This window comes from Mercenaria mercenaria, chromosome 6 (assembly GCF_021730395.1).
Source record: "Mercenaria mercenaria strain notata chromosome 6, MADL_Memer_1, whole genome shotgun sequence".
NCBI lineage: Eukaryota > Metazoa > Mollusca > Bivalvia > Venerida > Veneridae > Mercenaria > Mercenaria mercenaria.
Window position 1 is genome coordinate 52,670,975 of NC_069366.1, and position 25,617 is coordinate 52,696,591.

Consider the following 25,617-nt stretch of genomic DNA (forward strand, 5'->3'; position numbering starts at 1 on the left):
ATTTAACCCGAATTGAGTCAGATATCAAGGATATAATGTGCACAATATGTTGAGAATATTTATAGTGACTGGAAATTAATCATTTGACGGTGATCATTTATCACGAAAAATACAATAACTGTATAACTGTTATCGGGAATTAATGCCGCGCAAACAGAACAACAAACGAAGGCGCAATAAATCCTCTCCTGGTCACCTTAAAACCAGTAAAAAATACAGAGTTGCAAGTGGAAGTGACAGTGGGGAGGATTCTGAGTATTTTGAACCATTTGACTATCCTGATACCGATATTGATACTGAAACACCCGTTACTTCTTCATCAGTACCAAACATGAGTTCATTGTCTCAAACTGATATAGAAGCGCTGGCTGACAGAATAATTCCAGTGCTAGTTAAAAAGCTTAAAGATGAACTTACGAAAGAGGTTCACATTATGATCAAGGCAGAAACCTCAAAGTTGAATGAGGATATTCAAACTTTACACGCTGCAAATGTATCCCTGACAAACGAACTTAATGAAACAAAAAGAGAACTAGATGAACTCCAGCAATACGGTCGCAGAATGAACCTCGACATCTCAGGCATCCCAGGGGACACAGGTGAAATAACAGAAGATGTAACAAGGAAAATCTTGAACCATGCTGCGACATGCAATGTGCGTCTAAGTAGTGAGGACATCGACAAATGCCACAGAAAGGGCAAACCAAAAGATAACTATAACCGCAAAGTTATAATAAAATTCACAAACTCTGATGCAAGAGATCGTGTTTTCAAGGCAAGAAAATCCTTCGGTAGCGGAATATTCGTGATGGAAAACCTGACTCCTTTGCGTGAGAAATTAGCATACGAAGCACGACAACTTGTACGAGCAAAGGTACTAGAAAAAACATGGATAGCTGGATGTAGAGTAAAAGCCCAGCTTCCAAATAAAAATGCAAGTGTATTATCAGAGACATGTACGATATCCAGTGCATTCAAGAAGGAAAGCCACTTCCAGCACACTCTAAATAAGTACGTATTAACTGTATTAAGCAATAAACACATGGGACTGAGTACAGTGATACCTTGTATTTTTGTTTACATTCATCAATAGTCTGACCTATATTTTTATGCCGAAGAAGGTATTCATCGCTTTTGCTTACATTCCACAATAGTCTGACCTATATTTATATGTTGAATAAGGTATTATCAAAACTCGCCTTTTCTATTATGAAAAATACCGTTATATAAAACTAATCAACTTACCTGTAATCTGTAAGTGAAAATAGTCCAGTGTCTCATAAACGGTCATTGTAGCAGACGACAATATTAGTGTATATACAATGTGTCTATGTTCAAGCAAATAAAAAAAAAACTGCACTCCTATGATCATAAATTATATAGTTCTTGTTCTGCATAATCTTTTTTTTCCCAGTATCAGACGATAAACGGTCGTTGTAGCAGACGACAATGGTGACATACATTCATATAGTTTTTCATGTTCAACAGCATTTTTCACTTTTTCAATTCATTGGTGACATACATTTACATAGTATTCCATGTTCAACTACACTTTTCACTATTTGTAATTAGTAATATGTATGTAGTTTTTGTTATCCAGTAGCAGATCTTAACAGACGACAATATTATTTTTAGGTCGTTGTAGCAGTCGACATTAGTGACTTACGTTGAGCAATGTATTTACATCATGGGCGTAGGAGCGAGTTTAACTATGGGGGGGCCAAACCTTTTCGACCGGCGGTTTGTGGGGGGGGGGGGGGGGGGGGGGGGGGGGGGGGGGTTAGCGGCAAGGTATCCTCAGTGCATTATTCGTGACAAAGCCTCAAAGCCTTGTACAGGGATTAATTGGGCCATAGGCCCCTCAAACCTTTATGTTTTAGCAATCATTGAGTTATTCTGATGATACACATACAACTAGGCACTGAACTGTCTTAATCAGTCATATTATGTATTGTTCTAATTAAGTGTGCCATTTTTTTACATTCTTCTGTTGAAGCCCTGGACATACAATCAATTAGCACTGCATTTGTCTAATTGTGGTATAAAGTTGTGGAAATATTATTTCCCTTGAATGGACAATGAAAAACAAAAAAATACATAACGTTTACATGCGTAAACAGGCTTAATAGTTAGGCCTACATTGATTTTGCAGACGCTCAAACCGGAACTGTAATGATTGCGCTCAATGATATATTATTTTTATAAAATGTAAAAGATTCTTGGCGTGGCGCGTACAGATTTCAGTACTCACACTACGGAAAGAGACATTTTTAGTCAGAATACAAGGGAAGGCCAAATGCAAATCAGAAATCAGGTTGAAAAGAATTATATGATGCTAAGTAAATGTTATATTAGACTGCAATTTATATCTCTTTTCCAAAATATTCGGGGGGCCAAACTATACTTTGGCCCCCCCTCTCCTAGCTTTGGGGGGGCCTGGCCCCCGCTGGCCCCCCCTGCTCCTACGCCTATGTACATTATTTTCCATGCACAGGCAACGCACTTTTTGCTAATTTTTAGATCAGAAATGTATGATAATCGGTCGTCGTAGCGGACGGCATCTGTTGTGTATATACTTACATGTACATTGTTTTCCATATATGTAAAACTGCACTTTTTTGTTTACTTTTTCTCCTATCCGTATTGTAAATCTATGCAGATCTAGCTTTTTGTTTCGGCTATGCTCTACATTCATTCAAACAGTTTTTGTAAATTCACTAGTTATTATTTATGATCCGTAGTCCACGTCTACATTTTTTGCTTCGTTTTTTTTTTCTCACCTATACATTTGTTATTGTCTACGACCCGAGGTGGTATCACTCCATATGCCATATTACTATTATAAATCATGACAACAATTTATCATAAAATGTGATAGTTCGTATTTATACCATTATGAATACATGTTATGTACTCCCGAAATTACGTTGCTATTTATGTACACTGATACAGTTATAGTGTTATAATAGAATTTGGATTTCCAATATTCATGAGAAATACTATAAATATACAACTGGAAAGTCCTAAACCAGTTACTATAACTTGATAACCAAAACAAGTTAGTATTGAATTAGTATTATTATTAATCATACCAGAGTTACAGGTAGGAATGTATGTAATACAATAAGTGGCAATGTGTTGTATAATTCTATCCGTATATAAAATACGGAGTGATACTAAAATTCTACTTTATTATTTCTCTCTGTAAAAGTATCGAATATCTACCTTCAATTAAAAAAATGGTATGCTTGTAAAAACGCGAAGGAATTGACTATAATATTGCCCAAATCGTACAGAGAAATACCGCTTTGTTTCTGTTTGTTTAGATTTGTTTCTCATGCGTACTTGGTGAGATATTCTTTTTAAATATTCAGTTGTAGGTTAATGAAAGGATTATGAAATAAATTGATTGGAAGGGAGATTATTAGGACAAAAATGCCAACTTATGCTTGGTAGGCTTATCTATCTTGATATAATGAACTGTACTGTATATTTTTATTTTGTCTTTGCTTGCTATTTCGATTTGCAGATTAATAATTTTGAAATCGAATGGAGATAAGTAAAGAAAAGGGTACTTGACTGAGAATATTGATGATTTTGTTAATTTAAAAATGTTCCCCCTATACTTGATCTTAGACAATATTCATTATGCAATGATCACGCGATTAATTATTTTTTTTATTATGTTTTTTTCTCGCCTGATACGGCTGGCGTATATTATATACTATATACTCAGAATGATATGATTTTTAAACATGTACTATTTATATTTATTTATTTTATTCGTTGTATAAGTATGTGATGGATTGTTCTTTATATTTTTTTGTAACAGTTGATGAATTTTACGTGTAATACCTGAGCAAGATTCAACTTAGTAGATTTTTTTTTTAAAAAAACTAAAACTAAAAAATATAAAAACTACCATTTAGTATTAATTTAAGGTTTAAAAGTAATGATAAGTGTAAGAAATATCCAAATAGTAAAAAGATAATTTATTTCCAGTTGATGATATTTCAATCCTTTTTTCTCTCATTTCGGGTTAATGTTTGTCTTCTCTTATTTCTTTCTAATTCAATAGTTAATATTGCAATGAACTGTGTAACAAGCGTTCTTGAATCGTGCTGTCCCTCATGTACTCCTGCTGCATCTATGTGTCCCCGCGTCCTGGTCTGTCTCGGTTGTTTTCTGTTAACCATTCTATGCATCCGTTCGTCATTCTTCGACCTCACTACCCTGACATTGTATCCTCGTAGGTAACGAATTAGGAGCCTGGAGAATGGCGATCGGATTGCATTACTTTAGGGGGCGTGCTTGTATAAAAGCTGCATTTTTTAGTTACAATTTATGTTCGTTTTTTGCGAAATACCTGCATTTTCTCTATCGAGACATCATTATTAAGTTACACCTTGTAACCCAACTTGTATGTAACTCGAGTTTGAAATTTTCATATAGCTCTATTGCTTTCATTTTCATGTACGTGTCTTTGATTGACACTTCTGCTCGTTCAAATATTGATGATTTTGTTAATTTAAAAATGTACCCCCTATACTTGATCTTAGACAATATTCATTATGCAATGATCACGCGATTAATTATTTTTTTGTCTGGTGATGTCCATCCCAATCCTGGGCCTAGTCTAGAATCCAATGGTTGTTTTTCTGTACTACATCAGAATATAAGGAGTATTCGCAACAAATTAGATTATATCAAAGACAATTTTCTTGACTTCGATGTTATCTGTTTTACCGAAACTCACTTATCGCAAAATATTTCTGACTTGCAGATGAAACTTGAAGGATTAGGAAATATGTTTCGGAAAGATGTTTCATCACACTCAGGTGGTATCCTAGTATATTGTAATTCAGGATTACAACCAAAACGATTAAATGACCTTGAAACTATTTTTACCGGAATCTCTGTGTATTAAAATAAAAGATCATAATAAAAACTTTATTATTGCTACAGTCTATAGGCCACCAAACTCTGCTATCGACTTCTGGCAAAGATGTGATGTTCTTGTTGACCAGGCCTTAGAAATATCAGATAATATTATTTTAGTTGGCGATATAAACGAAGATCAGTTAAATGTAACAAATCGTAAATTTAGAGACATACTTATTCTTAATATATGACAAATGTAATCAATACACCAACTCGAATAACACACAGTACAAGCACCTTAATTGATGTAATTGCATTAACAAATACTGTAATACCGCTGGATTCTGGAGTTTTGAAACGCCGTCAAATATAAGCGATCACTTTGCTACTTATGTTTATGTAAAAAGCAGTTTCCAGGCCAGGACATGTTACACCCGCCGAGTGTGGAACTACCACCAAGCCGATTTTGAAAAGTTAAATAACTCGATAAACACCACTGATTGGTCAGCTCTTAACTCAGACTCTCTAGACGTAGCCACATCTTTTTTTGAAAAAACATTTTTAGATCTAGCTAAAACATGCATTCCTACTAAAATTATACAAATCCGCCCCAACGACAGACCTTGGTATAATTCATTTATTCGTACTACATCTAGGAAACGTGATCGTTTAAAGCGAATTGCTATCCAGTCTGGGAAACCATCAGATTGGCAATGTTACAAGAAAATAAGAAATCGTGTCAATAATATGAAAAAACACCTACGCGAACAATTTTATAATACTCTTGAATTTTCCATGAATGATTTAAGTTCTACAAATCCTAAACAGTACTGGAAAACAGTAAAAATGCTAGTCAAAGAAAATTCTAAAGCCGAAGAAGAAATTCCGCCCCTTGAAAACGAAAATCATGACACAGCTATTTCTGACGTAGATAAAGCTACATTTTTAAACGATTACTTCGTATCAGTATCAACTCTCGACGATTCCAATTCTGTTCTACCTGAGTTTGTTGCAAAGTCTAATACAACTCTTTCCCACTTTACTATTTCTGAGCAAGACGTAATTGACGTTTTAGATAACTTAGTTGTCAACAAAGCCTGTGGGCCTGATGGTATTAGTCATAAAATGTTAAAGGGATGTTCGAAAACCATAGCTAAGCCACTTTGTACTTTATTCAATAGATCTCTCATCGTAAATAAATACCCGTCTTCATGGAAAATTGCTAATGTAATGCCGCTTTATAAGAAAGGAGAAAAATCTTTACCATCTAACTATAGACCAATTTCTTTGATCAGTTGCGTAGGTAAAGTAATGGAACGAGTGATTTTTAAGTATTTGTACAATCATCTAAACACCCAATAATCTTATATATAAAAATCAGTCAGGATTTCTTCCTGGACACTCCACTGTATACCAACTTGTAGATATATATAACAAGATCTGTACATCTTTAGACGAGAAGAAAGCAACCTGTATGGTTTTCTGTGATATATCGAAAGCTTTCGACCGAGTTTGGCATAAAGGCCTTATATTTAAACTGAAGCAGTATGGTATTTCAGGAAACTTGGTCAATTGGATAACAGATTACCTGGAAAATAGATCGCAAAAAGTATTTGTAGGGCAATCGTTTTCAAATAATAGGTTATTAACTGCAGGCGTACCTCAAGGATCGGTCTTGGGCCCTCTTTTATTTCTTGTATACGTAAATATATTGCTGATTCTGTTATAAGTACCGCTAGACTATTCGCGATGATAGCTCACTTGCTATATCTTCACCAGACTCCGTTTATATGGAAACTGTTTTAAATTCAGATCTAGAAAAAATTTCCAGTTGGGCAAGTCAATGGCTTGTAAAATTCAATCCTTCTAAAACTGAAGTCATGTTTTTCTCTTTAGAGATATAGCTCAACCTTCGTTAACCTTTGATAATACCCCTCTAAACTTCGTTGACGATCACAAACATCTAGGTCTTACAATAAGTCATGATGGCTCTTGGCACACCCATATAAACAATATCACTTCCTCAGCTTCAAAAGTACTCGGCTCGATGAGAATGTTAAAATTCAAAGTTAAAAGGTCTACTCTTAACAACATTTATTTATCGTATCTAAGACCTCTACTCGAGTATGCTTCAGTTGTATGGGATAGCTGTACTCAATATGAAAAGGACACTATAGAAAAACTTCAATATGAAGCAGCTCGCATTGTTACTGGTTTGACTCGTTCCGTTTCCATTCAAAATTTATTAACTGAAGTTGGCTGGGTTTCTCTTGCAGACCGTAGAATTATGCAGAAATTAATATTAGCTTATAAAGGAAATAACGGACTGCTTCCAGATTACCTTATAGACATTTTTCCTCCAACAGTTCACAATTCTAACAACTACGAACTTAGAAACAACACTAATTTTGTAACATTGCCTAGACGTCTCGAAATTTACTCAAAATCAGTTATACCCGATTCAGTAAAACTATGGAATAACCTTGACCTCCCGACACGCAATGCTAACACACTTACATCTTTTAAGAGCAAATTGAAGAGTAAATTTAAATCTCCAATTGTTCCGTCTTTTTATCTAATAGGAGAACGATTCTATAATGTAGTTCAAACTCGTATTAGAAACCGATGCAGCAACTTAAACAATGATTTATTTTATAACCATTTACGAGACTATCCCGATTGCTCTTGTGGACATGGTATTGAAGATGCGGAACATTTCTTTTTTAAATGTAGCCATTATGCCGATGCTCGTCGATTGTTATTTATCAATACTCGAAGATTTCATCCTCTTAGTACTCACAAATTACTTCATGGAATTGATTCACTTACTATTGAGGAGAACAAATCTTTGTTTTTAGAAGTACAAAGTTATATAAAAAATACACGTCGTTTCACTAGCACTGCCTCCTGATCTTTTGACTATATATCTGTTTAGAAGGCTCTGGGCTGGGCTGGATGTGGGTATTCTGCAGCGGATGCGATGAGGTGCACTGATTGATTTTACGCTTGTCTGTGTTAGTTTTATTGTTGTTGTTTTTTTTTTCTTTCGATTGTTTTTTCCCTGCTTTTCTTCTATTAAATTTACTGTCTTAACTCTTCTTCTATATAAGTAAGTTTATAACTTAAAATTATATTTTGTTAAGCATATATATTTTTTCCATTCCAGACCAAACAAAAAACCCGCCATTTAGTTTAATCTAACATTAATTTGACAGCCAGGGACGGACCGATTTCTAATGTTGGTAAAACTTGTGGTCCAACCCTTTTGTATTATCGCACATTCGCAAAGTTACTGAATACTTCCTAATGTACAGTAGTAATATATATGTCTTGTATAATGATAGTTTGCTATTGTATATATATATTTACATATGTATCTGTATAATAGTGTCTTGATGTACATTACCATAATGTCTTGTGTGATGATTACAATAAAATATGATTAAACTAAGGAAAGACCAGTCAGTGTTACGTATGGACTCGTTTAAAGACTCGTAATTAGCATTATTATAATTCCAGACACGTCTTTTGTAAGATGCGTTGGTATCGCCGGTTTCGAAAGTAGGGGGCCTACCGGAGTGAAGATATGATATGTTTCTTGTAATTCCAGTGATACTTTTATAACGGCTAAAATTGCGTCGATGAACTGTTAAAACAAAGACATGACCATTTAATACCGTCAATAACTTCACCAATTCGAAAGATACGAAAATAGAGTACCGGTAAATGCAGATAGATGCATGCACACACCTGAGGCATGCACACGCAACTAATTCACAGAATTCAAAATAACGTAAAAACCCACTGTTATTTTGCACCTGTCAATATTTTGCCCGCCCGGGGGAGCGGCGGGCATACACGGGACTTTAGACAGAAGACCATTCCCGACAGGCGGGAATTTGACAAACATTTGATGTACCAACCAGGCTCTAGGGTGGGATTTAGACAAAAAAGGTTGTCCCTAGGGTGGGGATTTAGACAACAAAATTTTTGAAATGTCAAATTCCCCCGGGTCGGCCCGCCGCCCCCCTGGGCGGGCAAAATATTGACAGGTGCATTTGACATTCAGAGAAAAACAACCGCAGGTGAGTATATTTACACGTTTTACGTCTTTTTTTGTCAGTTTCCCAACCATTTCTGTCACTTGTACAAGGTTCGTAAACAATTTCACACCCTGTCCGGATTTTGTGTTACCTTTACTCATGTTGTTGTCGCTTTCTTAGACTCTTCCACACGTTTATTCTGTATTGCTAGACAGATCAGTGTGACAGACTAGTTGCTTTCTGTGTTTTCTCTATACTACTGGATCTATGTATACTCCTCGTTTAACTAAATAGTCCGGTAGCCTGCAAATTGTTAAATCGCAGTTTTACACGTTTTTGTTGTCTGAGAACAAGCAGCCGATATGTAAAAGGGACAGATAAATAATGAATGTACGAAAATATTGACTCCGAAGAAATCTTGTAGCGAACTGTTAATGGTACGAAAATTAAAGAGTGCATTGGACCGTGGCGGCTGGTTCCCAGTATTTTTCGCTTTACAATTAATGTGTACACAAAATTAAGGTACCATCAATTTCAGCCATGGCAGCGATTGGAAGAAAAGTTGTGCTATCTGCAGTTCCAGCACGAATTGCTTCAAGAAGTAGCTGCAATAAAACATTTTCTAGTATGCATAGTGTAGATAATACATTTAATTTTTAATCTGATACAAAAGCAGTACTTGTCAACTAATTGATTTACTTACAGTGCTTTAGGGTATAGCGGATAGCTAACTAATTTTTCCTGCATTCCAATTCAAAGAAATGACAATAATAGTTTTTTTTTAGTATATCAGACAGAAAACATCTATTCTTCTTAAAACAGTCAGCTTTTCATAGAAATTCATGTGTTTTTTCTCTCCACGCCATTGTTTACATATGAGCTGATTTAGGGTGTACAGGATAGCTTTGGTCATTTTTTACATTATTAGTTTAAAATCCACATCTTAACAAACTTTCCAAGACTTCTTTACTATAAATCAGAATAATAATGTATTCTCTTTTCAAAAACATTCAGCTTTTTAAATTTCTATCAAATACTTTTCATTCACTGACGTTTATTACATATACACTGATTTAGTCTATAGGGGATAGCTTTATTTTACATTTGATGACATATGAAAAATAACACAACGAGCAAATATTTAAAATGTATGTCAGAATGTCTGTTTGCATGCCAGTAAAAGAATGATATGAAAATTTATACAATAATTCAAGTCTAAATATAAAATTTATCAACCTATCCTCTATACCCTAAAATCCGCTATACCCTAAAGCACTGTATTTGATTTATTTTTATTGGGTCACCTTTGTAGTTCACTTCAACAATGACAATTTAGCCTAATTTACTAATTAAGGTACATCTTATTAGTTTAAGCAAAGTCACCTTAATTCTGTCGATAATATCTCGGAATGCAAAATATATAAAAGGAAGTGTCTAGTGCAATAACAATAATAAAAACAAGCCTATTCTGGAATATCTTTGAGGACACCTTTTCCCCCAGATATTCAGGGTTATGCATAATTACTTCTTTAATTTGATTGCAATTAATGGTCAAAGGTCAAGGTTACAGCAGAGACAATTCCATCATATCTTTAGTTCAGAGCATAACTTAATAAACATTCAAAGAACTGAATTCAAGCTTGTCTATGAGAGCACAAGAACTTGATTGCTAGGTCAAAGTTTAAGGTCCCAAGATGAGTTCAGACATTTCAAAGTCTGTCCTTTGTTTTCATTTACAACATACATTAGGTTAGTGGATGACTTAGTCTTACTTCAGGTACTTCGAAATGCTCATGATGTGACATGTCAGGTGTTGCACAAAACTATACACAAGAGAAAATTTGCTTTTTGGAAAGGCAGTGGCTAGTGAACTGTCACCGGTGCAGCAGACCCATGGTCTAGTGCACCGTCACCGGTGCATCAGACCCGAGGTCTAGTGCACCGTCATTTTTAATATATATATAACATAGCCTTTATGTAAAGTTTAATTTAAAGATATTTTCACTAGTAATAAGCAAGAACATAATTAAAAGAATGAAATAAGATAAACCTTGACTTACTTGTTAATTTATGGCTTTATCTCAAGCGCTGATCTTCGTTCTTTGGCAATGTTAGTAGTCCTAATTTATTAAGATATTTCCGAATGACAGAATGAATTTCTTTGATTTTTTTTTAAATTTCATGAAAACCATATATTTTTGTCAATTTAAGTCGAATAAATAAAAGTAATTATTGTCTGTATTTGGATATAATTATATGTAAGTATACATATCAAAATTGAAATTCAATCTTAATTTCAGATTTATTATGTCATGGGACCGTAAATTCGGAAATATTGATATCTTGCAAGCAAATATTTTATAATGTACATGCACGGTGAAAACTGTTTATAATTTCAATATTTGTTATATTATTGATCACAATAGCTGCATCTCACGAAACCATGACTAAAACTGTGAAAGGCAATAAAGATTAAATTAAGACAATGAATGAAGGTCTACAAATATAGGCGTTGTTGGATTGCTTGTTAAAGTTATTTAATGATTGGATTGGGAGTGTTTGTCTTTTGTGGTGGCAGCTCTGATCATGAGATAGTGAATCTGAAATAATAATCTTCTAATACCATGATGTATGGCAATCGCAGCTTTTCGTGCGCTGCTCCAAAGCTTTGGAACTCTCTTCCTGTCAAAATCAGGGAAGCTGACACGCTAGCTGCTTTCAAAAGCCTGCTCAAAACCCACTTCTTTGTACAATATTTTGTTAACTGACCGATACATTTATTTTTTTATCTTGTTTTTTAAATTATACTTGTTTTCATTCATGATTTTTGTTAAAGTGGAATGCATTATCTTTGTATACGTATTTGTTTGTATTTTTGCAATTTATTCTGTAAAGCACTTTTGAACGTGTACAAGTGCATGAAAAGAGTGCTATATAAATGTGGTATAATAATAATAATAATAATAATAATAATATTGCCGAAGAGTGAAGATTGAGGTAAATCAGTAAATTAAAAGGTAAATCAAGGTTTATCTTACTTCATCCTTTTAATAATGGTCATACATATTACTGGTGATAAGATGTTATAATTATACTTTAAAGAAAGGCTATATTTTATATATAACAAAAATGACGGTGCACTAGACCTCGGGTCTGCTGCACCGGTGATGGTTCACTAGCCACTGCCTTTTGGAAATGTTTTTCTTTCCTCCATTAAATCATCATTATGTTAAAAATCATGGTTGGAAAGACACTGGTACCTGAGTTATGCCAGTTTTTATAAGCCATTGCATGTGACTTTGTGGGAGGTAGTTGGAGTCACGGGTCGGGACTATAGTTTCCTTAGGTATGCCCTATTGGAATCACTATCCAACACTGTAATTGTTGACACTTCTGTTTCTTCTGACAGCTGTTGTTAATTTTTTTGTAAAATTAGGAAAGACCTTATTAAAGTTTGGAAAAAAATAACATTGGTCTGGAGGCAAAAATCTATTAGAAAGATATGTTTTTGATATGTTAAGATACCTTTAAATGTTTCTGTTACAACTTAGACATTTCAGAATTCATGATTATAGTAATTATTTAGTATTTTTGTCTTGTCTTTCAGGTTCTTCCAAAGTAATGGTAAGATGTTTTTATCTCTCTAGTTATTTATGCTTGAAAACATAGATAAACCACTTTAAATAGGGTAACATCTGCCTTGTTACGTTACATCATACCTAAGTACATACTGTTACGTACAGTCTGTAGGATTACCTTCCACCTGAAAAACAACCAGCCAGTGTCGATAGGGTAACATCCCAGTTTTATATAACCAGTCACCATCTTAGTATCTGTACGGTAACATTCTGTTGGTTATATAGCCGGTCAGTGTGTTAAGGGCAACGTCTTACTTGTAATATACCTAGGCACTGTTTACATGATAATGTCTCGTTTGTATTAAATATTGTCAATCACTGTCATAAGGGTAACTACAATCATTGACTATATACAAAGTTCTACTATGTCAACAAATTGTCTATAGGGTTATATGGGTAAAATTCCACTTGTAATAGAGCTATTCACTGTCAAACATCCCACCTGTAGTATTGATGATTATTACATACTCGTTTCTATTCCCCGTTAAAGCTACTAACCTATAATTATTGTCGCAAAGGTAACTGTCACTGTGTAAAGGAAACATCCCACTTGAGAAATAGTCAATAATTGTCCATAGGGTAACATCCTGCTGGTTATGTAGCTAGTCACTGTAAGGTAACATGCCAGTTGTAATGTAGCCAGTCATGGTTTTTAGAGTAACATCACACTGGTAATATTACTTGTCATTGTCCATAATTGGGAAATCTTCCCTTGGTTATATGGCCATTCCCTGTCTTTAGGGTAACATCTGGCTTGTGACATAACCATTCACTTTTTAATGGGTAATATTTCACTGATAGTATGGTCAATCTCTGTCTATAGATAGCATGTCTCTTGTCTTAATAAGCCATGCACATGTGGTTATTATTATTATACCAGATTTATATAGCGCCCTGTTCATGATAAACACGTTCAAAGGCGCTTTACATATAGCAAATACAGCCACACAGGGCGCGAAATTCATCCTTTACTAGTACAGACACAGAGTGATCTGACCAGAGGGACAGATCGAGATAAAGACCCCAGAACAGATAGAGAGAAATCCTTTTTAGATACAGACTTGTCCGGCTAACTTAGCCTAGCTCTTTGTGAATAGACAGTCTGGTTCTTTAACGTGACCAGCATATAGCACCGATACCCACGAAGCCATCTTTCTTGGGAAGAACCAGTACAGGCCTCTAAATTAGGTGGGAGACACTCAAGAGCATCTCAGAAATTTCCAGTGCCTGGACCGGGATTCAAACCATGGACCTCTGGATTGATAGTCAAGCATGTTACTACTAGACCACCGGCCCACCTAATAATTTCATTGGTTACATAGCCATCTACTGGGGTAACAAGCTACTTGTAATATAGCAGATCCCTTCCAGTTGGTTAATGTCCCATAGATAATCACCTATAACTGTCACCTATGTTCAGCTTTTACAAACTTATCAATACTGTGAAAGAGTAAAATGGAATTGGCAAATGCTGTCAGTTGACCTTTTAATTACTGAATTTCCTTCTTTAACTTTAGTCTACTAAATTTCTAAAATGGACTGGTCTATTATTTAGTTTGGGCAATACCATTTATTATTCAAAGGGGTGTACATTGAAAATTTACTGACTGAATAGCGAACAATGCAGACCATGATCAGTCAGATCTTAGTCTGCACTGGCCGCAAAGGCATAATCACTTGCCGCCAGCAGGCTAAAGGTTGAAAAAAGTTAGTTTCTTTTCCAAATGATTTTGTTGTAGCTTGATTTTTTTCCAGGTCATATTACTCAGTTAGCTTAGATTCAATTATAGTAAAGTGTATTTTGGATGTGCCTTTTAAATTAGCTTAGGTTCAATTATTATAAACATAATTTTGGATTTTCTTTGTGCTTTTAGGCACCAGGAAAGGTTGGATTTATTGGGCTTGGCAATATGGGTGGTCATATGGCCAGAAACTTGATAAAGAAAGGCCATAAATTGGTTGTGTATGACGTTTCCAAAGATCTTGTCAACAGTTTAAAGGAATCGGGTGAGATTTTACTGTTTGATATGTGCATTCTCCGAACCACTTGCCACTCGCTGGTTGCCGATTAGGGTTAGAAATCTTGTTGTGGTGTAGAATTCTTTCATGTGAGAAAACCACCCAGCTGGTTTATAAAGGATCGAGGATTGAGTGCCTGCCATGCATGAAAAAAGTGCCTAGAGTCTTTCTACCCAACTCCGGTATGACATATCACTGTGTCGGTGTGATGTTAAATTAAAAAATAATTAAAGAAATAATTGCATAGCAACAAATCTCTGCTTTTGTATTCTCACTACATATCCCTTCCTTTTCCCAAAACCCAAGAATAACATTGATCTGATTTATTGATTCCAGGTGCTGCAGCAGCCGGCTCACCAGCAGAGGTTGCCTCAGAAGCCACCAAGGTTGTAACCATGTTACCAGAAAGTGCTCATGTACAGACAGTATATACAGGAGACAATGGCATTTTCAGGTAATCTTTCGGAGTATTTTGTTCACATTATAATCCACAACAGTCTTGGTGAATATTAAAAGTTTTTTTCCTGAGTTTATGTGCCAATCTTAGTGGTACTAAGGTGTAGTAATTATGTTTCTGTCAAAAAGTTTTTTTCTTAATTACTCTTCTGATATTTTAATCTTTGTAGGTCAGTTTATTACCAAGGCTAAATTTGTATATTGTCAGCATTTTAGATTAAATGATTTTTGTGCTCAAAGTAGGAGAAGAGGTGTATACTGTTTTGCTCATTGCCTTTGTGTTTTTGTATATCTCTGTCTGTCTGTCTATTGGTACCATATTGGTTTCATATCAGTAACTAGAAAATGCTTTGGCCTACAGCCTGGCAATCCTTATAGGCTGATTGTCTTAGAAAATATTTCACCTAGAGACATTAAACCATTTGCAGTGACAGGAAGTGGGGGCACCCATATTCATGGGATATTGGGATATCGAAATATCTTTTTACAAAAAGAACAAATTACAAATGACATATGTCTGGTTACCATATTTTTAAATCCAAAATTGCAGTTTACTTGTAGTATCTGTTAGATGATCTGTTCCATTCTCAGTCCTGTGCTACGTTAGTTAACGTCAAATATCTCATTTTTAGCACCTTGCAGAAAAACAGTCTTCTTATGGACTGTAGTACCATAGATCCATCTGTGTCACAGTCTATGGCAGGAATAGCAGAGGAAAAGGGTTCTTCCTTTGTGGATGCACCTGTGTCAGGAGGTAAAGCAGTCTTTCTGTTGTGTACTCAGCTAAGTTTTTGGTTTTTGCAGTGAATTTTTAAGACAATATTAGATTACCGGTATATTCCCAGTCTTCAGAAGATTACTTTCCACAAAGTTCTGACAAATTTTTTATAAAGATGTTGTAAATCTGGCAAATTTTCAAAAAAGTTAATGGAAATCTGACAAAATTTCAGAAATTATTGGAAATCTGGAAAAAGAATTCAAAAATTAATGCCAGTGTGACGAAATTTCAAAATTAATGGAAATCTGAGAAAATTAACATAAATCTGAAGCCAACTACTTAAACCTTTTCCCTGCTAAATTTCTTAAATGGACTGGTCTACCATTCAATTTGGGCAGTACCATTTATTATTCAAAGGTGTGTTCATTGAAAATTTACAGACCGAATAGCGAACAGTGCAGACCATGATCAGCCTGCACAGATGTGCAGGCTGATCTTGGTCTGCACTGGTCGCAAAGGCAGAACCACTTACTGACAGTAGGCTAAAGGTTAAAATGTTGGATATTTTTCAGGTGTGAATGCTGCACGAGATGCCTTACTTACATTTATGGTTGGTGGTCCAGAGTCGGCGTACAAAGAAGCCAGTGAATATCTCAGTTTAATGGGGAAAAATGTTGTGCACTGTGGGGCAGTGGGCACAGGACAGGTAAACATTTAATCAGACCCTTGATTAATTTATTGACAAGTTTTCACAGTTGCATTGCTTTAATTAGAGAAAGTTATCACTACTAAATCTTGAGGATTGAATGGAAATCTGTTGTACTTCCTTTATTTAATGAAAAATGAGTTTTCCTTCAAACCTTTTGATGTTTTTTGTACCATTTAACCAGTCTTTGTCTGATTAATAAACATGATTGATATAATAGCAGACTCAGTTTAATTATGTCTCCCACCAAACAGTGGTGTGGGAGACATTGATTTACTCCTGTCTGTGTGTGTGTCCATGTGTCTGTCACAAATCTTGTCTGTACTCTAAGTTGAACATTTCTCATCCGATCTTCACCAAACTTGAACAAAATGTGTTTGCCAATAAGTCCTAGGCCAGGTTCGATAACTAGCCAAATTGGCCCAGGCACTTCAGAATTATGGCCCTTGAATTACCGAAAATCACTCTACACACTTGTCCATACTCTAAAGTCGAACATTTCTCATCCGATCTTCACCAAACTTTAACAAAATGTGTTTGTCAATAAGTCCTTGGCCAAGCAGATCCTTGGCTCAGATAAGCCGCATATTTGCGTATTTACGCAATTAAAATTGCAGAAAACACAATTGAATTCATAGTGTGCATACTGAAACGCAAGTAAAATTCCTAATACCCAATTCATAAAAAATCGCTTGCGTATCGCATTTTCCTTATTACTAGAACAGGTACGACACTTTAACGCTAGATTTGACTGACTGGTTATACGTTACCGCAGAACAGGTTGCAATTTATCGGAAAAATCACAGGACCATTCAGTCAGCTGATCTGTGTTATTTGGACGCTTTGTAAACAATTTTATGCTGATAAAATGTAAAAGAGCTTGCAGAAAAAGCATTGTTGCAGCACAAACAAACAAATTAGTGCGATATTTTGCTGTTCAACAATGATAGTTATCTGTTTGTGACGATGTGGTGTCACCAATACTGGATGACATCTTTTGGGAGAATGCATATTGCGGTGACTATATCGTTAGGGTTATTGTGGATGAACTGATCTCCGACTGCATTAAAAGTGAAAAAGAAAACAACAGTATGGAACATTCATTATAATTTTAAATACATTTTTGTGTTAAACATTGAAGGGCACCATTAAAGTACTTAGGTACTTAGTCAATCCTGTTTAATGATATATACCATGTATACTGTAAGCAAAAGATACTCAATTGTTAGTGCGAGATTGGTAAAATACCCAATTGGTTTTAGCAAATACCCAATTACTTCTGAAAAGGCTGGGTAATGATATTATTTTTACCCAGTTCAAATTTCCAATACCCAGTTCAGACAAAAAGTGAGGGTAAATACCCAATTGCACAAAAAGCTTATCTGGAGCACTGGCCGAATTGGCCCAGGCACTTAAGAATTATGGCCCTTGAATTACCGAAAATCGCTCTGTGCACACTTGTCTGCACTCTGAGTCAAACATTTTTCATCCGATCTTCACCAAACTTGAACAAAATGTGTTTGCCAATAACTCCTCGGCCACGTTCAATAAGTAGCCAGATTGGCCCAGGCACTTAAGAATTATGGCCCTTGAATTATCAAAAATCACACCGTACATAGATGCCAGTGATACATGTATTGGTGCATGATTGACTCAGATACACAACTATTCAGATGATTAGGCAGTTGTGGGAGACATGCACTTTTCTCAAAAGCAGCTCTAGTTTGAGTCTAAAACATGAAACACCCCTCACGCTCCTCTAGCACTAACCTTAAGTAGAACTACTATAGTAAAACTGAATGGACTCATGATCCCAAACCTTGTGATTAATTACCTCTGAGCTCAAACTTAAAATTGCCAAATTGCAAGGCTGCATTCTATGACTGACCATCTAGAGATTTTGCTAAAATAAATCTGCTCCAATTGCTGTAGGTTTGCAGATATAGCAAGCCACAAGCACCACAGTGTGTTTTGTCTAGAAGCTGTCACCCAGTTTTGAAAAAAAAATAGAACACAATGCACACTTTGCACAGATTGGGCCTCCACTTTAGGTAGTGGACTCAGCAATTTCCGTGCAAATAAGTATTCTCTGTATCCCAATTTGGCATTTTTTAGCAGTCACGAACACATGGATTTCCATATCTGTCAGGAGGAAAATGTTGAAATTGCATTCGTAAAATACATAATCAAACAGAAATTGTGGACTGTCTTTATGGGCCTCTATATTCAGTTTAAGGAAACAGAAAGAAATCATTTTATCATCAAAATATTTGACAGAATTGTTAAGTTGTAAAAATAGGGTCAAAACTTACTTACTTAGTGGTAAAATTGAGAGAAATTCAAAAACTAGCTGATTTTATTTTATCCAACCACCATGCATTTATCAGGGCGATATCTGCCTGCCATGTAAATTTGTGGTTTATTCAGTCAATGGAGGTTTATACCGTCGATGCAACTGACGAACTACTTTTTCAAGTATATGTACTGTAGGCAGTGTAAACTGGGTCTAGAGTTCTAGTTATAGCAATTCTAGGCAGTTTTTCACTAACAATTATAGTGTGCTAAGTGAAGAATAAATAGGCAGTTATATTTTTTTCAGGCAGCAAAGATTTGTAACAACATGTTACTGGGCATTTCTATGATCGGAACTTCAGAAACAATGAATCTCGGAATGAAGTGAGTATGAAATTAAATGTCCTTTATATACTTGTAGCATTCATTACACTGTGAATACAGTGTATCTTCAAGGGACATGCTTTCAGATTTATGTCCCTGTTTTTAGCTCACCTGTCAGAGTGACAAGGTGAGCTTTTGTGATTGCGTGGCGTCCGTCCATCCGTGTGTGCGTCTGTCCGTAAACTTTCGCTTGTGACCACTCTAGAGGTCACATTTTTCATGGGATCTTTATGAAAATTGGTCTAAGGTCAAAGGTCATGTGACTTTGTTTTGTGTCCACTCTGTAACTCTTAAACTGCTTGAAGGATTTTAAACTTCAAGAAACTTGACTCAGATGTTCACCACATCCAGACGACATGCAGAGTGCTTGTTTCAGATGCCTCGCTTCAAGGTCAAGGTCACACTTAGGGGTCAAAGGTCATATCTTCGGATGTATATTGCTCCACATTGCGGTGCTGTTGGTTTTACATACATTGACTGGAGGCAGTGCTAAGGGGGTGTTATTTTTGTATGAGACAGAACATTTCAACAGTATTTTCCAGGATTTTTCTTGAAGTCAGTGTTTGTGAGAAATAAAAGAAAATGACTTCATAATTTAAGAAATATTTTCAGCCAAGTTTGTTGAACTCTAGTTATGTACCAACATGTGTATCTAGGACCATTGCATAAATGTATTGTTTGTAATTGTAGGTTAGGGCTGGACCCAAAACTTCTGGCAAAAATATTGAATATGAGCTCTGGGCGATGTTGGTCATCAGAGGTATATAACCCATGCCCTGGAGTATTGGAAGGTGTGCCATCCAGTAATGACTACAAGGGTGGGTTTGGAACGGCGCTCATGACAAAGGTATCAAGTTTGAGCATTTCAGGGATTGTTGATTTGGGTTATTGTATTCAAAAGTAAAAAATGTGATTCGGAAACTCAGGATTTGGGTATATATGTATTAATTGATTAATTAATTGTATTAATTGTTCATCTGGGTAGTTCAGTTGATATTTTGTTACTTGAATGAGAATATAAAAGAACTTAACATACATACTGGATAAATTTACTTACATTCTTGAACAATGAGCTGAAGATATGAAACTATGATTGTGTTAACGACAATATGCATTTCTTCATTCATTCAGTTCAAGTATTTGCATACTTTGACAATATGCAGCACTCCCTTCATTCAGTGAACTCGTTCATTTACTGTGACAATATGCAAATTGCAATTCTTCAATCATTCATTGCACTTATTTGCCTCTTGTGGTAATTAAAAAATGCAGTTCTTTCATTCAGTGCACTTAGTTACATCATGTGACAATATGCAATTTTCCATTCATTCAGTGCACTTAGTTACTTCATGTGACAATATGCAATTCTCCATTCATTCAGTGCACTTAGTTACTTCATGTGACAATTATATATGCAATTTTCCATTCATTCAGTGTACTTAGTTGCATCATGTGACAGTGTGCAATTTTCCATTCATTCAGTGCACTTAGTTACTTCATGTGACAATTATATATGCAATTTTCCATTCATTCAGTGTACTTAGTTACATCATGTGACAATATGCAATTCTCCATTCATTCAGTGCACTTAGTTACTTCATGTGACAATTATATATGCAATTTTCCATTCATTCAGTGTACTTAGTTACATCATGTGACAATATGCAATTTTCCATTCATTCAGTGCACTTAGTTACTTCATGTGACAATATGCAATTCTCCATTCATTCAATGCACTTAGTTACTTCATGTGACAATTATATATGCAATTTTCCATTCATTCAGTGTACTTAGTTGCATCATGTGACAGTGTGCAATTTTCCATTCATTCAGTGCACTTGTTCATTTACTGTGACAATATGCAATTCTTCAATCATTCATTGCACTTATTTGCCTATTGTGGTAATTAAAAAATGCAGTTCTTTCATTCAGTGCACTAATTCACTTTCTGTGACAATATGAAATTCTCCATTTATTTAAATGCACTTATTCGCTTACTGTGACAATATACAATTCTCCATCTATTCAGTGCACTTACCGGTAGTTACTTCATGTGACAATATGCAATTTTCCATGCATTCGGTGCACTTAGTTACTTCATGTGACAATATGCAGTTCTCCATTCATTCAGTGCACTTAGTTACTTCATGTGACAATATGCAATTTTCCATTCATTCAGTGCACTTAGTTACTTCATGTGACAGTCTGCAATTTTCCATTCATTCAGTGCACTTAGTTACTTCATGTGACAATCTGCAATTTTCCATTCATTCAGTGCACTTAGTTACTTCATGTGACAATATGCAATTTTCCATTCATTCAGTGCATTTACTTGCTGTGACAATGTACACGTCTTCATTTTTTTTACGCAAAAGCTGATTTTGATATTTTTCTTTTTTCATACTAGGACCTGGGTTTAGCCCAGAATGCTGCTACGGCAATGAAATCCCCGACACCAATGGGATCCCTGGCCCATCAGATGTACAGAACTATGACAAATCACGGATATGGTGGCAAGGACTTCTCATCGGCTTTCATGTTCTTACAGGATCAGAAAAAGAAATAAACAGCATTCATGTGATTTTAAACAAGAACAAAGAATCCAACTCAAGTTTTAATGAAGTAATTAAAGTTTTTCCTAAATTTATTCGATAAATTTGTACTCTTAAGGACATACATGCAGAGGACTCATTTATGAATATGATGTCCAAAAACAGTTCGATGTTAATTTACTGAAATCTTTACTATTTTGATATTGGAGGCAGTACCTTTCTTAATTTTATGCATTTATTATATGTGAACCTTGAAACAGATTTTTTTTTATAGTGCTTACAACTGAATTGATAGGTTTGAGAATAGTTAAACTCTAGCACATAAAATATGTAAAAAAAAATATTTTAAAAATGTCCATGACTTTAAATCTAGTCGCTTTCATCGAAAATCTCAATTTTGTCTATTAATTGGCTTCAGTAGAAAAGGAGTTGAGAAAATGAAATGTTAATATATAATTTAACGTGAAATAATTACTTCAGTACACTTTAATATTTATGCATGTATTTTTATATGGTTTGGTACTAAATGAATTGATTGTTTGTGTGTCTTTGTGTTTAACCAAGAATGACTTTTGAGTTTTTAAGTATAATACAGGTTTATATAGTGTGAACTGGTGTATGTGTTTTGTGTGTTGTGTATAGTAAATCTTGACGCAGGGGAAGTAATTACAAATGAAGTTATTACTGGTACATGCCTTACCATAAATTGTACATGACAACTTCCTGTTTACTATGCTAGGGAGTCACAGGAAGTGTGCACATTTAAAGGCGTACGCTAGAGTCTCTGTATATCATGTATATGAGATGGGCAAAATTTTTCCCGATAATAAAATTTCTTCAAATTTTGGGTATTGAAGGACAGTCATCTAAGAAACAAAGATATGCAATAAAAGTCATAGGTCACCAGTATTGAAAGAGTTATCTGCACTTAAAATTTTAGGTATATAACAAATAGCTGATTAAACAGCTGTGCTGTGCCTTACGTGGCCCTTGTGCCAGTATATGTTAAGCCCGGAGGCGTATTACTGCATGCCAACAATATAAGCTTCTTTATGTATTTGTTTCAGGGATATTTCTGAGTATAATCATAGAAAGTTTTTTTGTCATGATGTGTATGACTTGAGCATTTGTAGTTAAAACTTCCCTCATATATATAACCAATCTGGGCCTTTTTCATGTAACATTAAACATGTTCGTGAGCTGCAATATGAAAAGAAGGTATGCAAAGTAGAATAAATCCCCGTTGCTCAATTTGCATCAACATATATTGAAAACTAATTTTAAATATGATAATTATCGAATTTCAAGTGATCTGAAAATTGGGATGTTTGGTGAAAAAAAGGGAAGTGGGATTTTGTTTGCATTGGATGAAATACACAAGGGGGATTACATATGTAGTTTGACTGTTTATAATAAAAAAATTTTAGACATGATTATAATGAATTATTGAATTTTTATACAGTGATGATATAGATAGTACAGTTATTGATTTTTATTGTAAGTAGAAAATGGTTGTTTGATTTTTAGCTCACCTGTCACAAAGTGACAAGGTGAGCTTTTGTGATCGCGCGGTGTCCGTCGTCGGTGCATCCGTCCGTAAACTTTTGCTTGTGACCACTCTAGAGGTCACATTTTTCATGGGATCTTTATGAAAGTTGGTCAGAATGTTCATCTTGATGATATCTAGGTCAAGTTCGAAACTGGGTCACGTGCCTTCAAAAACTAGGTTAGTAGTTCTAAAAATAGAAAAACCTTGTGACCTCTCTAGAGGCCATATTTTTCACAAGATCTTCATGAAAATTGGTCAGAATGTTCACCTTGATGATATATAGGTCAGGTTCGAAACTGGGTCACGTGCCTTCAAAAACTAGGTCAGTAGGTCTTAAAATAGAAAAACCTTGTGACCTCTCTAGAGGCCATATATTTCAAAAGATCTTCATGAAAATTGGTCAGAATGTTCACCTTGATGATATCTAGGTAAAGTTCGAAACTGGGTCACGTGCCTTCAAAAACTAGGTCAGTAGGTCTAAAAATAGAAAAACCTTGTGACCTCTCTAGAGGCCATATATTTCATAAGATCTTCATGAAAATTGGTCAGAACGTTCACCTTGATGATATCTATGTCAAGTTCGAAAGTGGGTCACGTGCCTTCAAAAACTAGGTCAGTAGGTCAAATAATAGAAAAACCTTGTGACCTCTCTAAAGGCCATATTTTTCATGGGATCTGTATGAAAGTTGGTCTGAATGTTCATCTTGATGATATCTAGGTCAAGTTCGAAACTGGGTCACATGTGGTCAAAAACTAGGTCAGTAGATCTAAAAATAGAAAAACCTTGTGACCTGTCTAGAGGCCATATATTTCATGAGATCTTCATGAAAATTGGTCAGAATTTTCACCTTGATGATATCTAGGTCAAGTTCGAAAGTGGGTCATGTGCCTTCAAAAACTAGGTCAGTAGGTCAAATAATAGGAAAACCTTGTGACCTCTCTAGAGGCCATATTTTTCATGGGATCTGTATGAAAGTTGGTCTGAATGTTCATCTTGATGATATCTAGGTCAAGTTTGAAAGTGGGCCACGTGCCTTTAAAAAGTAGGTCAGTAGGTCAAATAATGAATAAACGTTGTGACCTCTCTAGAGGCCATATTTTTCACGTGATCTGTATGAAAGTTGGTCTGGATGTTTATCTTGATGATATATAGGTCAAGTTTGAATATGGATCAACTGCGATCAAAAACTAGGGCAGTAGGTCTTAAAATAGAAAAACCTTGTTACCTCTCTAGAGGCCATACCCTTGAATGGATCTTCATGAAAATTGGTCAGAATGTTCGCCTTGATGATATCTAGGTCAAGTTTGAAACTGGGTCATGTGCCTTAAAAAACTAGGTCAGTAGGTCAAATAATAAAAAAACCTTGTGACCTCTCTAGAGGCCATACTTTTCATGGGATCTGTATGAAAGTTGGTCTGAATGTTCATCTTGATGATATCTAGGTCAAGTTTGAAACTGGGTCAACTGCAGTCAAAAACTAGGTCAGTAGGTCTAAAATTATTAAAATCTTTTGACCTCCCTAGAGGCCATATTTTTCAATGGATCTTCATGAAAATTGATCTGAATGTTCATCTTGATGATATCTAGGTCAGTTTCGAAACTGGGTCACGTGCGGTCAAAAACTAGGCCAGTAGGTATAAAAATAGAAAAACCTTGTGACCTCTCTAGAGGCCATATTTTTCATGAGATTTTCATGAAAATTAGTGAGAATGTTCACCTTGATGATATCTAGATAAAGTTCAAAACAGGGTCACGTACCTTCGAAAACTAGGTCCATAGGTCAAGTAATAGAAAAACTTTGTGACCTCTCTAGAGACCATATTTTTCAATGGATCTTCATGAAAATTGGTCAGAATTTTTATCTTGATAATATCTAGGTCAAGTTCAAAACTGGGTCACATGAGCTCAAAAACTAGGTCACTATGTCAAATAATAGAAAAAACGATGTCATACTCAAAACTGGGTCATGTGGGAAGAGGTGAGCGATTCAGGACCATCATGGTCCTCTTGTTGTATAATATCATAAGTCAAGTTCAACTGTTTTTAAGCTGAGAATTAGCCTGCAAAATACTCACTTTTGAGATGAAACTCAGTGTGCTAAAGGTTGATACAGAGTAACAATGGGATGGAGTTATTTTGTAAATTTAACATGAACTTGTTGTGCATTTTAACAATGGGATTAACTATGCAATTTTCCAGTGTGCTTAGATGTGTGTGTGTGTGTGTGTGTGTGTGTGTGTGTGTGTGTGTGTGTGTGCAAATTAGTTCTAATTCATGTTGAATTGAACAATAAAATTGAAATACTAGCTGTGTAAATGAACAATAGAATTAATATAGTTTGCATTATCAACATTGGGATGAACTTTAATTAATTATTG

The 25,617-nt window shown here is 35.2% G+C and overlaps 1 protein-coding gene across 1 annotated transcript; it reads left to right on the forward strand.

Moving 5' to 3' along the window:
• Nucleotides 1–9,430: 9,430 nt before the first annotated feature.
• Nucleotides 9,431–21,732, forward strand: LOC128558133 (3-hydroxyisobutyrate dehydrogenase, mitochondrial-like). Its single transcript, XM_053546989.1, has 9 exons — nucleotides 9,431–9,549; nucleotides 12,532–12,548; nucleotides 14,437–14,569; nucleotides 14,918–15,035; nucleotides 15,670–15,791; nucleotides 16,328–16,461; nucleotides 19,061–19,137; nucleotides 19,828–19,984; nucleotides 21,545–21,732. Exons 1-9 carry the CDS (start codon nucleotides 9,465–9,467, stop codon nucleotides 21,701–21,703), a joined length of 1,002 nt encoding a protein of 333 aa, XP_053402964.1. The 5' UTR covers nucleotides 9,431–9,464; the 3' UTR covers nucleotides 21,704–21,732.
• The last annotated feature ends 3,885 nt before the right edge of the window (nucleotides 21,733–25,617 follow it).